This window comes from Gasterosteus aculeatus, chromosome 12, assembly GCF_964276395.1.
Source record: "Gasterosteus aculeatus chromosome 12, fGasAcu3.hap1.1, whole genome shotgun sequence".
In the NCBI taxonomy this organism is placed as follows: Eukaryota; Metazoa; Chordata; class Actinopteri; order Perciformes; family Gasterosteidae; genus Gasterosteus; species Gasterosteus aculeatus.
The window spans coordinates 5986187-5999782 of record NC_135700.1 but is presented as its reverse complement, the minus strand read 5'-3'; the positions used below and the strand labels follow the sequence as shown (position 1 = coordinate 5999782).

The following is a 13596-nucleotide window of genomic DNA, read 5'->3' as shown; positions in this document are numbered from 1 at the left end:
ATATTCATGGAGAGGCTTCGTGGCAGGCAGGAGAATTAAGGCCCGAGTGTTTGGTTTGCCACATACGTGCAGCTCATCTGATATGCGGCACAAACCCAACACAAAGCCTAATGTGCCCACTCGGGCCTTTCATCAGAGAAGAGCTAATAAACTCTGCGGCCCTGAAAGGGTCGGGGGGGGGGGGTTGAAAGGGTTAGCACGGCTGTGCTGATTATTCGATCATTACATGTGAGTAAACACTGTCAGAGCTTAATGTGGATTAAGAGAAGGCCGATCCTCTCCATCATCAGCCGGGGAGGGCAAGAGGAGAGCTGACAGCCGGGGGGAACCCCGACAGAGGGAAATCACATCCAGTTAAGACAGTTAAGAGTTCATCGTTTCAAACAAATAGAGCGAAAGACGTTCGTCCCACAAAATGCACACTAGTGAAATAAAGTCTTCAAATTGAACGCAGCAAAGTAAATTGAATTTGTAAACGGCATCAAACGTCAGTCAACCAAAGACTAGAGTGCTAGAATTAGTGATAACGAGTATCACCTAACACTCACAGAGAAAAAACAAGACAAACTAAACCAGCTTTAGCAAAATCAGTGCAGAAATGTTGTTTTTCAAACTTTTTGACGTTGGCTATTTTTTCTTACAATCAGAGGCCTGTTTTTTTTGCATAACCGAGGTGGCCGGAGAGCTGTGCGAGACCGGTTCACACGTCCCCGGCTCGTGGGTTTCACCTCTGCTGCAGAACAGGAGTCAAATGTGACGCCGTGTTTGTGGGAACGCTGCTCGGGATCTGGATCCACAGCTTACACCTGACGATCAGAGAAAGCACTCGTGTAAAAAACACACTACTCTGCTAAATCATATTAATTGCGTTACCGACTTAAAAACTCTTTGCGATTATTGATGATACACATGCAGGATCATTTGAATTGATTCAAACAACAAATAAAAGGGAAAAAGGGAAACACAATTCTTCCTCTCCAACATCATACTACTTTAATCACGGTGAACAGGTTTATTTCTAATCCTCACAATCTGGAAACGGCCTCCCACTGTTGCCAACCGAGATCCGAACCAGCTCCTACTCAGGCCCGAAAGGTCTCCTCTGCGATGAAGAGGTGGCCGTGACAGCCAGCTGAAGTCCATCAAAGTCACACTGCGGGCCTCCTTCCTGTGCACATCACAGTTCCCAGTGACCAGCACTGCTGTCCAAACAGGTCCAGGTGTAAAGTCCTAACACTTCACAGCTGCTCACCGGCACACTTCTGTGGTGTGACCTTGTCGTGCGTGTGTCTGTGCGTGTGTGTGCGTGTGTCTGTGCGTGTGTGTGTGTGTGTGGGGAGGGAGCCCAAGGGCGAAAGGAAAAGAAACGCCATTTAACTTCAATGTCACACAAAAGCACTTTTATTGTGCTTCCCTGAACCTGAGACCTTACAGCTCCACACGGACTAATTCTCTCATCCAGCCGTTATTTTATTTCTATTTTTTTGGAAAACAGATCTTCCACCACCCTAAATTAAAAAATGTCCTCTGGTTTCCAGGACAGACCCAGATCCAGAGGTACAACCCTTTGTCGTGTTCCCAGGCTGCAGGAGCGTTTCGTGTGAACCTGTTTACTTCCGGTCGCACCTTCTCCCGGAACTGGCATGTTTCCCATGGGAGCCCCCCCAGCCGCCGGTGGAGGTGTTGGCGCTGCTCCCGGAGCTTCTCAGGGGCCGGAGGTGCAACCTCGCACCTCCCACCACATATATGGAGCTGCCTCACCAGTCCTCGTCACTGTCCTCTCTTGCCTCACCAGCAACACACCGACTGCTCAGCGGAAGACCACGACTACGAGCACCACGGCAGCCATGGACGTTTCCTACTGCTCTCCTCTCCAGCTGCAGGACAACTCTTTCCTGTTTGAGTCCCTGCTGGACAAGCCTTACGATCCTCTGGCCTACGATCCATCCTTGGACCCTGGTTACTTCAGCGCGTGCAGCAGCAGCAGCCTGTCGCCCACCTCCTCTGTGGACTCCTACTGCTTCTCCCCAACCTCCCTCCAGGTGGCCGGAAGCGAGCCGAACTCCACAGATCGTTTCGTCTTCAAAAGCCCCGCAGTGCCTGGCCTCCCGCAGGGGACGCAGCGTCCGCCTTGCTCCGGATCATCCGCCGCCACGTCCTCCACCGCGAGGAAATCCAGATCCAGGTACCCGGGGAAGAAGCGGCAGACGGCCAGCGAGAGAGAGAAGCTGAGGATGAGGGACCTGACCAAGGCCCTGCAGCACCTCAGGACATACCTGCCTCCCTCGGCGGCCCCCGCAGGACAGAACCTGACCAAGATCGAGACGCTGCGCCTCACCATCCGCTACATCTCCTACCTGTCGGCTCAGCTCGGCCTCAGCGAGGAGGCCCTGGAGCAGAGAGCCTGCGGGTTTTCGGAGAAGCCCCAAAACCTCATTGAGTTCTTGGGTCAGCCAGGAGCCGGCTACGGCCCCGTGAGCTCAGCACATCTGCAGCCCTCACACCAGGTATGTTTCCCACCAGTGTCTCGTACAGCTCAACATTTAAAACCGTTTGAGCCACTGAGAATTTGCTTCCCGGGGATCTTGTGTTGAATGAGTTGATAACCAGAATTTGTCTTGGCAGGTTTCAAATGGAGTTTGCTTCACCAGCGAGCAGTTCTGGATGCCACAACAGCAGCAACTCCAAAACGCCGTCTTCTCTGGACAGAGCTGAGACCCGGCCATCAATACACTATTTTCATTGCAACAATGACCTCTATGTAAATCTCTGGACAAAACCTCTTCATTTTGTTATTTTGAACAGAATATATTTTTTGTCCTATTTTGTGCATTTTTCTTTTTAATGTATAGAACTGTATATTTATTTAGCTTTCACAACTTGAACAAAATAAAGTTAATTTATCAAAATAACCCTTGAGTTTGTTGCATGTATCCAAATGTTCTGTTTCTGTGATATGTGTAGATATTTATGGTTGTTGTTTTACATACCAAACAAATTAAATCATGCAGACTCCTTTTACACAAGCACTGCAGCTGTCAACGTGACAATGAGGTGCTAAACAGGGAGCACATCCCCGCTAAAGTCCTTAAGGAAAGACCCCCACTGGGAGAAGAGGCAGCTGAACTGGGACCAGTTAATTGGCACCTTTTCGATCTTGTGTAAACATTCGGGTTGGTTGAGACAGAAACAAGCACAATAAATGTCTCTGGGTTCGGCTCAGAGGCCCCAAAGCAAATCATTTCTTTCACTCATAGTATTAATAGTCACTTATGTTTGGAAAGTGTTTCTCTGCAGTATCCATATGATACCCAGTTAATAATATGCCGTTAATATCACAATAATAACATAATAATGTCTTGGCTATTGAAGATGGACGGCCTACTATGTGAGTGCATGTTTGACACTGTTGCCATGTCAACGCAGTAATCTGTGAGGAGGCACAGATGCCCGGAGAGGCTGCACTCAGCAAATTACAGTTTGTGCGCATTTCTTTTCAGATATTTTACATTTAAATGGACTTGGTTCACATTGCAGGGCTCGCAGACATGAAACCCAATCTGGGCTCATTGTATTGAGGTAAGAAATGTCACGATCTAATATGGTTTTTATGCAAAACACTGGCATCAAAAATAAATGCAAAACAAATGAGGGAATGCAGAGAATAGCACAATCTTGAATCGGTTCATCTTTTCAGAACATTTTTAATGTTTAAATTATGTACAGTATTAAAACATGTTTTCATTTAGTGTCGAATATCCTCAAAAATGCATAATAAAAACGTTGCATGATTATTATTTTTTTAAATGGATAACATACAGGATATTTATAAAAACACATTTGGTTCCAGCCGATGTAGAAGTGAGTAAGACCATCTGCACTTGTGTTAAACTGGGGGCTTGGTCTCGTTTTGGAACCAGTCAAGCACCGGCTTCTTATTCCTGGTCACCCAGTTCATGTTGGCCTTGGTGCTCTCCAGCGCCTGCTCCAGAGCCGTGGTGGCCGAGCCAAGCTGCCCGGCGTTGTCTTTTTTGAACTGCAGCAACTGAAGAGTAAGGGACAGGGGGGGGGGTTACTGAGATTCAACGCTAAATGTCCCCATGTATAAACCGTAGGATCAGGATATATCCACATTTTCTTCACCACCGCACTTGTGTAACGCCACGTTTACGTCATGCTGTACCTGATGCACAGCACTTTGCAAACAAGAGTCTAGTTATTTGTATTAACTCACTGACAAATGGCCTCTGTGGAATGACATATTGGCTGGCTCAGCTTACAGAGAACAGCAATGAACACTGGAGAAGCCCTACCTGCTGATACTCAAACTCAGTGGAGAATCTTCTGGTCAGTCCGCTGATGAGTCCTCCAAACGAAAACGATCCACCACCATAGCTGAGAAAAAGGCACAAACAAGACAGACTGTGGGCACTTTGCAAATGACACAAAATGTTCAGTCGTTTATACCGATGAGCATGTTAGCATGTTAGTAAGTAGGACTGGAAGTTGAAGGGGATAGCGTTTGTTTTGCTCGGATTTACTGAACCAAAAACGGTTTTGGGGTCAGGATTCGACCTCTGTGTACTGTGGATATCTGCACAAAATCTCATGGCAATCCATCCAATTGCAAGTATAGGCATAGCAGTTTGTACCAGTGCCTGATCGCCACCGAAATCTGTCTGACACAATCTGACTATTGGCTCCGTAACATTACGTTTGACTGTGATCTCTAACAGCTTTAACTCTTCTATTTGTGCAGGCATGAGAGACGACTCACTCATTGAAAATGTGGTCCCATTTGGCTCTGACAAAGTCCCATGCCAGAGGTTGACCTAAGACGTTGCTAGCAATGGAAACGATGGTGGAGGTGGCGTCCTGCTTACGTATCTTCTGTGGGTCCAGACAATACTCCAGATACCTGAAACACACTCACGGTGAGGACAAAACATTCTATTTGCTGCAGCAAAGGTGTTTGTTGGTTCCACCAACCTGTTCAGCAGCCAGGGCTGCTTGGTGCAGGACAGAGCGGACATGAGTTTATCCGCCTCCGTAGCGATGGTGGTGTTCCTGAACATGGACCAAGCAAAGTCCCACTCCTCCACCCCTCCCGCTGCGATCGCACTGCAGTACACTGTGTACTTCAGGTTGGGACTAATCCTGCAACCGTTGATGAAGACGGCAGAGAGTTAAAGAGTTAAAGAGAGTGCCTTGGTAAAAAGAAATACTTGAATTAAAGTAGTAAAGTAAAGTTTAGGAGGAATCTATGGAAGAATCCCTAAAGGAAGATGTGATGGAAAAGAAAGATCGAAAGGGAAGCGTTGGGTGTGAACGTACGGGTTGTCAGTGGGATTGTTCATCCACTCTCTGAACCAGCCTGTGGTCAGCTCCGTACAGCCTTCCACTCCCGTGCGGCAGGCCATGGAGATCGCATTGACCTGGTTGTACCTGGACAGGCAAAAGAAATGAAACATAGGCTCAGGAGAAAGTTACAGCTAACCTGCTCAGGTTTGGGGAGTGAGCCGGTTCAATGTGAGTGGCTTTTAAGGTTTTTTTTTAATTTTTGTTTATTTTAGATAGTTAGTTTAAATTTCTAGCAAATTGGCTCTCATACATTGGGGGTTGACTCACATTCAGCAGTAAATGCCACCACAAAAGTAAGCTCAAGAGTATCACATTAAAGAGAGGTGGGAGTAGGAGGTACATTCTATTGGAGTTATCTAGCGGGGATAATTAGTTTATTCTAATCTACGTTCTAGGAACCCAAAGGGACACAGTTTACTGCAACCTTAAATTGTCAGATAATGTGAACTGTGTGCTCTTCAGAGTTCCCCCTTGGGAAACCACAATAATGGTATCATCCTGTAAATAGAGCATTTTGCAGGAAAAAAAACATCAGTCAAGTCATGATTAGTTATAGAAAGAAATACTACAATGCAAAAAGGATGTCATAGAGTCACGTCGTCTATACACACGGCACACGTGTGAAAAAGAGTAAAACAGACATGGTTCAAAACACTGGGAGCAGGTCTGCATCCTTACTGGTCAGTGTGGCTTTCTGGGATCTTTGTCCAGTTGAGAGTGATTTCTTTGAAGTGGTTAAACAGAGGAGTGACCTGTTTCTTCAGGTAAGCCTGAGGAGTAAATGGAGTGTAAACAATAAAGCAGTAAATACTTGCAAATAATATGCATTGCATATGATTTCAAGGTATGTTTCCCCTCTAAAATATGCTCAAATAAATCTGTATTCCTTCATGAACAAGTAAAAGTTCGCTGTTCATCACAAACCTGCATGGGTCCATACACTTCGCTGCGGTCGAACATTAGGAAGAAGTAGCTCAAGCTGCGCTCGGCTGTCTCCCAGGGCATGTAGTCAACCTCTTTGTTGAGGTACTTGGTCGTCCTGAGAGCCAGAGTTGTGCTCACGATCCTGGCCCTGAAAAAGGCACGTATAAGAGATTCCTCAACTGTCTCTTTCAACATTTGATGGCAGATACTTTGTAAAAAATAAAAAACGGGATCTCACCTTGCGAGGTTAAAAGCATCATCGATGAGTTGAGCTCGGTTGATCTCTGGAATGGCCTGAAAAAGCAAACAAAGGAATTGAGTTTTGAGTTTTGAGGGGAGGGTTGTAATCACCATTTAGAAACGCATCCAAAACGACCATCACGCACCCGGTGATCGGTGCTCAGCTTCGTGAGGAGACGCTCCCAGTTGTCGGAGTCGTAGTTGACTCGGTAGAAGCCCTTCATTTTTATGTTGGCCACCAGCCAATCATCAGTACCAGCAAGAGTCACGTTTGTGTTTGTAGCTTTTGGGATGGAGAAAATAATGCATATTTTTCTTTTGTGTTCCTCATCTTTGCAACACCATGTAAGAAGCATCCAAAACAACTCTTACCCTCTTTGTTAAGCAGCCAGTACTGCTGCTCGGCTCCTCCAGTCTTAATCCACGTGAGAGGGACAAACCACTCATACCTACAGCCAAACAGGCGACAGAGAGAGCGGGTGAGTTTCTTATGCCGGGATCCAATATCACCACATTCGGTATATTCGGCATATTCACGAGAAAAATTATGAACGTTTCCTACTTGAACTCTGAGGGACGGTCAACCACTGAGTCTGGGTCCAACAAGAAGTGTTTCTGGGTAATTATTCCAGTGTTGGTGTTGATGGTGACCACTGGGAAGCCCATCTGTAGGATCCACCGGTTCATGATAACCTCGACGGAGTGAGGCAGCGTAATGTTACTGCTATCCACTGCCTTGATAGAGGGATATTAATATATGAGTTACATTGTGACCCCTCATTGCTTACTGCATCAGGAGTATTTTACTTTTATTTATTTCAATATGTGTTTATTTCAATTTATTTCAATATATGTTTGTGTCAAGCAGCATTTATCCCAATCCCTTATTTGTTATTTGTGTCAATAATGTCAGTGTCAATGTGTTATTATGTGTCACAGTGAATAACAGGCAGATATATTTTCACAAATTTTTAAGAGTTTGCATACAGTAAAGTAAGAAAGTGTTGAAAAGTCACGAAAAGGACTCAGCAACACCAAGGCCACCTAAAGTTAGCATTAGTCTCTTTAAGCTAGCTGTCGTATGAGAACAAGTTGCTGCACAACGTGGACTAAAGCTGCATAATAATCCTCTGCATAAAAAATGTGAACTCACTGGCCGATGTTACCTGTCCAGCGCCAAGCAACCACCAAAACAAGTCAGCAGCTAATAATGTGAACATGGCGGAGTTAAGCAGCTAAAGAGCAAGATATTTTCCTCTCGAAAACAGAGATAATAGCAGAGTGAATACTGGAATTAGTTCAGAAATAAATCATCAATCAAATGATCAACTGAATAAGGTTATTAGTTTTGTGTGAGCTTTTCTTTATAGGCTAAGTGGTGTTTTGTGGATGCTTCACATCGTCCAGTCTTACCATTTGCAGGTGCTTCCAAAGGTCTGTGTAGACTGTGTTATTATACTTGAATGCATCCAAGTATGTCTGCAGACAAATAAAAACAGTATGTGTTATGGCTGAGTTGTGCGTTTGTGGTGAACAACGTTAGATGTAACTCAAAAAAATGGTGGCATCACAAGCGACATTAACAAAACGAAATTGGCCCAGCGGTACTCACACTGAGTCCTTTGGAAAAGACATCTTCAGTGATAAACTCTGAGAGCATTCTGAGGACCGCAGCTCCCTGTAACGAAGCACAGGGGGATATTAGCCGTGGTATTCAGATAAATATTTGATTGGACACAATTACAGCTTCAAAGATTGTATGAATTTTATGAATTTTAATTATTTTTTTATTTAGCGGAGGTTGACATCTTGTCTCTTGGGGGTTGAATACATTGAGCACATTGAGGTAATGAAATTAAGACGCGTTAATATCAATTGTATTGCACCTTGCTGTATGTGATGGAGTCAAACAGTTCGCTGATCTGGTCTGGCGTGAGGACATCCTCCTCTTTGGATGAGAGTGGGTGGGAGGAGGCCAAGGCATCCACCGACATCACACCAACGATCTGATTCAGAACTATTAAATCTTTCTGCAAAATACACAGAGCAAATATTTGAATTGTGCACTGAGGACACAATTTAAGCTTATTTTAAACACATGAAATGGATCCACCTAGTCAGGAATGACATCAAACTGAAGCAAGAGAATTAGAGGCCCATTCAGTACATTGTATATATACACTCAGCGTCATATATTCAAAACTCACCATATTCCACGTTGGCTCAGCAAAGTTTGCTCCAAGGTAAGAGACGTAGGTGGCAAACCCCTCATTGAGCCACAGGTCATTCCACCACCGCGTGGTCACCAAGTTCCCAAACCACTGTGAGGACAGAGCTTCATATTATCGGCCGCTGGTGGAACACATTTAGGAGCTAAACACAATGCCCTTTAGTTTGATACCATGTGAGCGAGTTCGTGGGAGATGACTGTTGCCACCCACTCCTTGTCTCCATTAGAGGACACGTTGGGGTCATATAAGAGGGCGGTTTCTCTGTAGGTGATCAGGCCCCAGTTCTCCATGGCTCCAGCGCTGAAGTCCGGAAGGGCAATCTGGTCTAAAAAAAAAAGGAAAATAAAGTAATATCGGTTTGCAGTAGCCCAAAGCAATTAGCTTTGCCTTTTGATGGTCGGTGCTTGTGGTTCCTACCTGACTTGCTCAGGGGGTAGGAAGAGTTGTAGTATTTCTCAAAGAATGACAATATGGGCCCAGTCTTCTCCAGGGCATAGTCCCCCTGGCCCTCGTCGATAGCCTTCCTTCGAGCCCAGATCCTGACCTGTACACAAACAGTGCCTTATTAAATAGGGAGAAATAGGAAACCAGCAGCCTGAGTTAAGCCTGGAGTCCAGCAGATGGCAGCGCATTCCCACTGCAACCAAATGGGCAGCGCAGCAGAGGACCGGACGTCTGCTGTTTGTGATGGCGCTTCCTTCACTGTGTAGTAGTTGATAAAGATGGTTGAAGTACAACCAATCATGCTACCAACCCCCACAAACTGTTAAATCAGAAGCATACATTCACAATATCAAACCTCTGTATGGTATAGTCGTGTTGGATACATGGCTGTAATGCCGGGGTCCATTTCCTTGTCTTAAGACAGATCTCTTCCTCAAAAGAATAGACCAATACTCAGGTACCATAAAACTGCTATTTCCCCCAATGTGCTATCGTGTTATCATCTCATTTTCGTTTCATCAGCTGAAATTATTGGGTCTAATGAAGGCCTTAGCAGAAGCAATAGTCCATTGGAGCAATAATAAATAGATAGTAGCCATGTTTTTGCAATTGCAGCATCGGTAATGGCAGTCAAAGCGGTATTGAGGTGTGTTTTTTATTGCTATGTCAAAGTTCATCGTTTATCCTAAAAAAAATCTTGTTCCGCGTTCCAGGAAGGTCAAAAGAGGGCAAAATGGGTATGACAGTAATACAACAATACAAGCATTTCGCTTCATATGATGAGATGTAATAAATAATTACCAAAACGTCTGCCTTTGCTTTAGGCGAGATGGACTTGAACTCAGACACAACGAAAGCCAGCAAGTAGGTTGACATAATCTCTGTGGGCATGAAGCTTGTCTGGATCAAATTGAGTCCTTCCATAGTGATGTTATTAGGTTCTGTGTAGGGTGAAAAGACATTACCTCATTACCATTGAGGAAGCATGAGCGCATTAAATCAACGTACAGTATACCTAAGTTGCACATTTGATGGATGCCGCTGTTGAGGATCACATATGGACGTATCGCTTTGGGTTACTAGGAAACATCACATATGGACAGTTGACACTGAGAGAAGAACTACCGTAGTTCATGGAGTTGGACAGAGCCACGGTCTCCTGAGGGTGAATGAGGGTGATGTGGAAGACTGCTTTCATAGCGGGCTCATCAAAGCAGGGGAAGGCTTTCCTGGCATCCGTCGGCTGCATTTGAGTCGTGGCCACAATTCTGTCAATAGCAGATACGACGAGATAAGACGCAATGATTAACACACACATCAAACACTAAAGGAACTCTCACACCTAGATATAGGTGTTCAATTTCTTTCGAGGTATTTTGGAATTAGGTGGTCTATACTTTTTCTGGTGTGTCCACTGTTCCTAAACTTAACTTCCAAACGTCTTTTTCACTCTTCCTTGGTGAAGGAAATCTCTTTCCCAGGGTTTACATTTCAGCACGCCGTGGGAAATGGTGGTTTTGTGCATCAGTAGAGAATATAATTATTTGACAAGATAAGACACGCGAGCTAAAGGACTGAAATCTCTATACGTCACTGCATGGATGTAATATGTTTAAATTAAATCACTAGCTATTACTACGTGCACATTGCTAAAAAACACACAAATTCTCAGAATTAACTGAAATATTGAAACATAATTAAATAATCATATTAAGAAAAGAAAAGGAGAGTCCTACTTTTTCACCCCATCCTCCGTGTATTCACTCCTGTAGAATCCTCCCAGGTCGTCGGCCAGCTCTCCGATGAAGTCGGTGTAGAGCTCGTACATCCCGCCGGCCTGCAGCGGACTGTTGAGCCGGACCACCAGGTACTCCGTGGGAACCTCCAGCCAGGTTTCCTTCAGGCCGGGCGCAGTTGTTCCGCCGAGGCCGGTCAGCTTGGCATGGTGCCCCTCGAAGTTGGTGAGGTTCAGCATGTTGGAGTGGATGAGGATGAGGTCGGTCTCCTTCACACATCGGAACACCACCGCCGAGTGTCCGCTGAAGATGTACAGGCCGGCTTTGTTGGGCTCCAGCCGGGGCCACAGGGTCACGTTGTAGGAGACGGGAGCGAGGGAGTCTGGGAGTCTGTAGCGCTGCCAGGGCTCCTTCGGGGTGGAGGGCGTGGTGGAATTGGTGGTGGGGCCGGTGGTGGGGCCGGTGCTAGGGCCGGTGCTAGGGCCGGTGCTAGGGCCGGTACTAGGACTGGTGGTGGATGAAGGCGCCTCTTCATTCTTTGACTTCTCTTGAGCGTAAACCACAGACAGGGCAATGATGGTGGCCACAGCGCCGACGGCTGCGACCGCGCAGGTCACCGCCACTGCTTTGCTGATGAAGAAGCCTTTCCCCATGACTTTACCACGGAAAGAGAAGACAGATGAACGGACGGGATCGCTATTTATGCCCTGTAGGATTCAACCCAGAGTTAATGGTTGATTTCCTGTTTGTGGAAAAGAGCTGAATGTCCAAAACATTGAGTTGTAAAAAGTCTTTGAGATAAGAGAGAGCCCTGTCTAATCTGTGAACTTTACGCCAGCATAATGGCTCTGAATAAAGGCCCTCTCACATACACTACTCTACATTTTGTGAAATACAGTAAAACCGTGTATATGTGTGTGTTCAATTTCCAAATGTCAACTGTATACACATCTGCTGGGTAGCACAATGAAATGGGATTAAGAAGGGTAACAAAACTGCATAAACTTTTCTTTAGCTTGAAAGAGTTTGCTTTGGTCGACCTAAACAGTTGTGGCTTTAATGAGTGGAGAAAATCCGTTTTAATTGGAAGAACATGTTCTGTTGAAGAACGCCAAATGTCAACACAGCTGCCACAGAAATGTCTTCACAACATGTGATATTTAGATTATGTCCTGCAAACCTAAGGAAAAATGTATATACAAATCATTTCGCATATGACAAAAGTAAAACAGAAGTGTCAGCATTCAGCAATAAAGATGACGAATCCGACCGTCAGACACATTCAGATTCCAACCAGCCAGATGCTGACAACTCGTCCCAACAGGCCGTACATCCGCTTCAGTCATCGGTCAGGGCTTAGTCAGGATGCACTGAGGCACAGTGGTGCTGGGTGGTCTGTGTGGGATTTCTTATTATTTGGGTGGGTCTGCATAATCACGTTATTGTCAGCTACTTTTGTCCACATTCCGTTGTCAGAGATGAGGACTTCAGCACACAATGGGAACATCCAAGAAGGCAACACCTCACTAGCTCGTCAGTCACGTAAGTTAAATGTTTGTTAGGTCCAAATTTATCTGGCAAAGGCGTTTTTGAAACCTGCATCCACTCCTTATTAAAAAACAACAGTTGAAGCCATTCTTTGCAATAGAGAAGTGTTGGGAAAGATTCTCATGAGTTCCTTTTATGAGAGTTACTCAAGTGTGCAGCGAAATATGTGAATCCGGGCATGTTTAGTGTAGTTGTAAAATAGGTCTCACGGTATTAGCCTTCAGATTCTCTCAAATTGGCCATTCTGGATCATATTGAATTGCCCCTCTGATACCCAAGACCCCCTCTTTTTAAAACAAACATTTGAAAACAAATTAACAGTCTAATGCAATGACATGGAACTATTTCCTTAGTAATTGGTCTTACCTTGTGTTTAGATGACAGCGCACTTTTCACCTGTTGATTGAGTCAAATTTAAAGGCTGCACTCGCTCCAGGAAACGCACAGATCACCCTTTTGCAAAGAGCCAAGCAAAATGCCAAACTTCCCGAGCAGATGGATTTGTCTTCACACATGGTGCAGCAACTATTGCGCAATAGACTAAACAGTCACTACCTCCTGTGACCGCTCTTGAACTTGTTGAGTCCTGTCCGAAGATGAATCCAGCGAGATGGATTTCTTGGAACTGTATACTATAATATATCACAATGTACAGTAGAATATTGAGACTTGATACAGAGACAAATATAGTGTTGGCAATAACGATACTATTCTATTCACTTATTATCAGATGCTCAGGGAAAATGCTGCAGAGTGTGATGATCCCAGAACAAACGCAGGACTTTCAACCATGAAATCAGGGTTTGTTGCCCAAGTGTAGGTTGATGACATATTTTCGGCATGCAAACATTTTCAAAACACAAACTTCCTGCTCAATATCTGTTCTAACATGTAGCTTTACCCTGAGCACGATGCCAGGAAGGCTTTATGTAACCGTTTTCAGAGGATGTGCAGTACAGAACATATATCTTCTCCCTGTGAACTTTGGCAGAGTTTAAATGTCTCATTATTTTCCACTATAAACACTATAAACTTTCACAACATGAGAATTTTCCAGAAGATTCCATTTCCAGTGCCTGAATATTACAGGCAGGGCCAATTTCTCAAAGGAG

The 13596-nt window shown here is 44.9% G+C and overlaps 2 protein-coding genes across 3 annotated transcripts; one reads left to right on the top strand and one right to left on the bottom strand.

The window, feature by feature from the left end:
* Positions 1–1787: 1787 nt before the first annotated feature.
* Positions 1788–2913, top strand: LOC120810225 (neurogenin-3). Its single transcript, XM_040164592.2, has 2 exons — positions 1788–2507; positions 2626–2913. Exons 1-2 carry the CDS (start codon positions 1848–1850, stop codon positions 2713–2715), a joined length of 750 nt encoding a protein of 249 aa, XP_040020526.2. The 5' UTR covers positions 1788–1847; the 3' UTR covers positions 2716–2913.
* A 764-nt stretch (positions 2914–3677) lies between these two features.
* LOC120832011 (aminopeptidase N) lies at positions 3678–13018 on the bottom strand. 2 transcript variants are annotated; one of them, XM_040198017.2, is made up of 21 exons: positions 12851–13018; positions 10937–11591; positions 10326–10468; positions 10002–10141; positions 9174–9300; positions 8927–9081; positions 8733–8846; positions 8412–8555; positions 8138–8203; positions 7939–8004; positions 7088–7260; positions 6898–6974; positions 6672–6808; positions 6524–6579; positions 6286–6433; positions 6040–6131; positions 5335–5445; positions 4990–5157; positions 4778–4918; positions 4314–4395; positions 3678–4045 (listed from the first exon to the last, which is right to left on the bottom strand). In XM_040198017.2, exons 2-21 carry the CDS (start codon positions 11587–11589, stop codon positions 3887–3889), a joined length of 2952 nt encoding a protein of 983 aa, XP_040053951.2. In that variant the 5' UTR covers positions 11590–11591; positions 12851–13018; the 3' UTR covers positions 3678–3886. The 2 variants fall into 2 exon arrangements, with proteins under 2 accessions (XP_040053951.2, XP_077941448.1); XM_078085322.1 differs by having other exon boundaries at positions 10937–11643; positions 12851–13007.
* Between the last annotated feature and the right edge of the window lie 578 nt (positions 13019–13596).

Bases quoted from the DNA above. Each gene is read 5' to 3' on its own strand.
- LOC120810225 (XM_040164592.2), top strand. From the start codon at position 1,848: ATGGACGTTTCCTACTGCTCTCCTCTCCAGCTGCAGGACAACTCTTTC. The intron at 2,508-2,625 runs GTATGTTTCCCA...TTGTCTTGGCAG, and splicing joins ATCTGCAGCCCTCACACCAG to GTTTCAAATGGAGTTTGCTT.
- LOC120832011 (XM_040198017.2), bottom strand. From the start codon at position 11,589: ATGGGGAAAGGCTTCTTCATCAGCAAAGCAGTGGCGGTGACCTGCGCG. The intron at 10,142-10,325 runs GTAGTTCTTCTC...CACCCTACACAG, and splicing joins GTCCAACTCCATGAACTACG to AACCTAATAACATCACTATG. The intron at 4,919-4,989 runs GTTGGTGGAACC...AGTGTGTTTCAG, and splicing joins CAGCCCTGGCTGCTGAACAG to GTATCTGGAGTATTGTCTGG.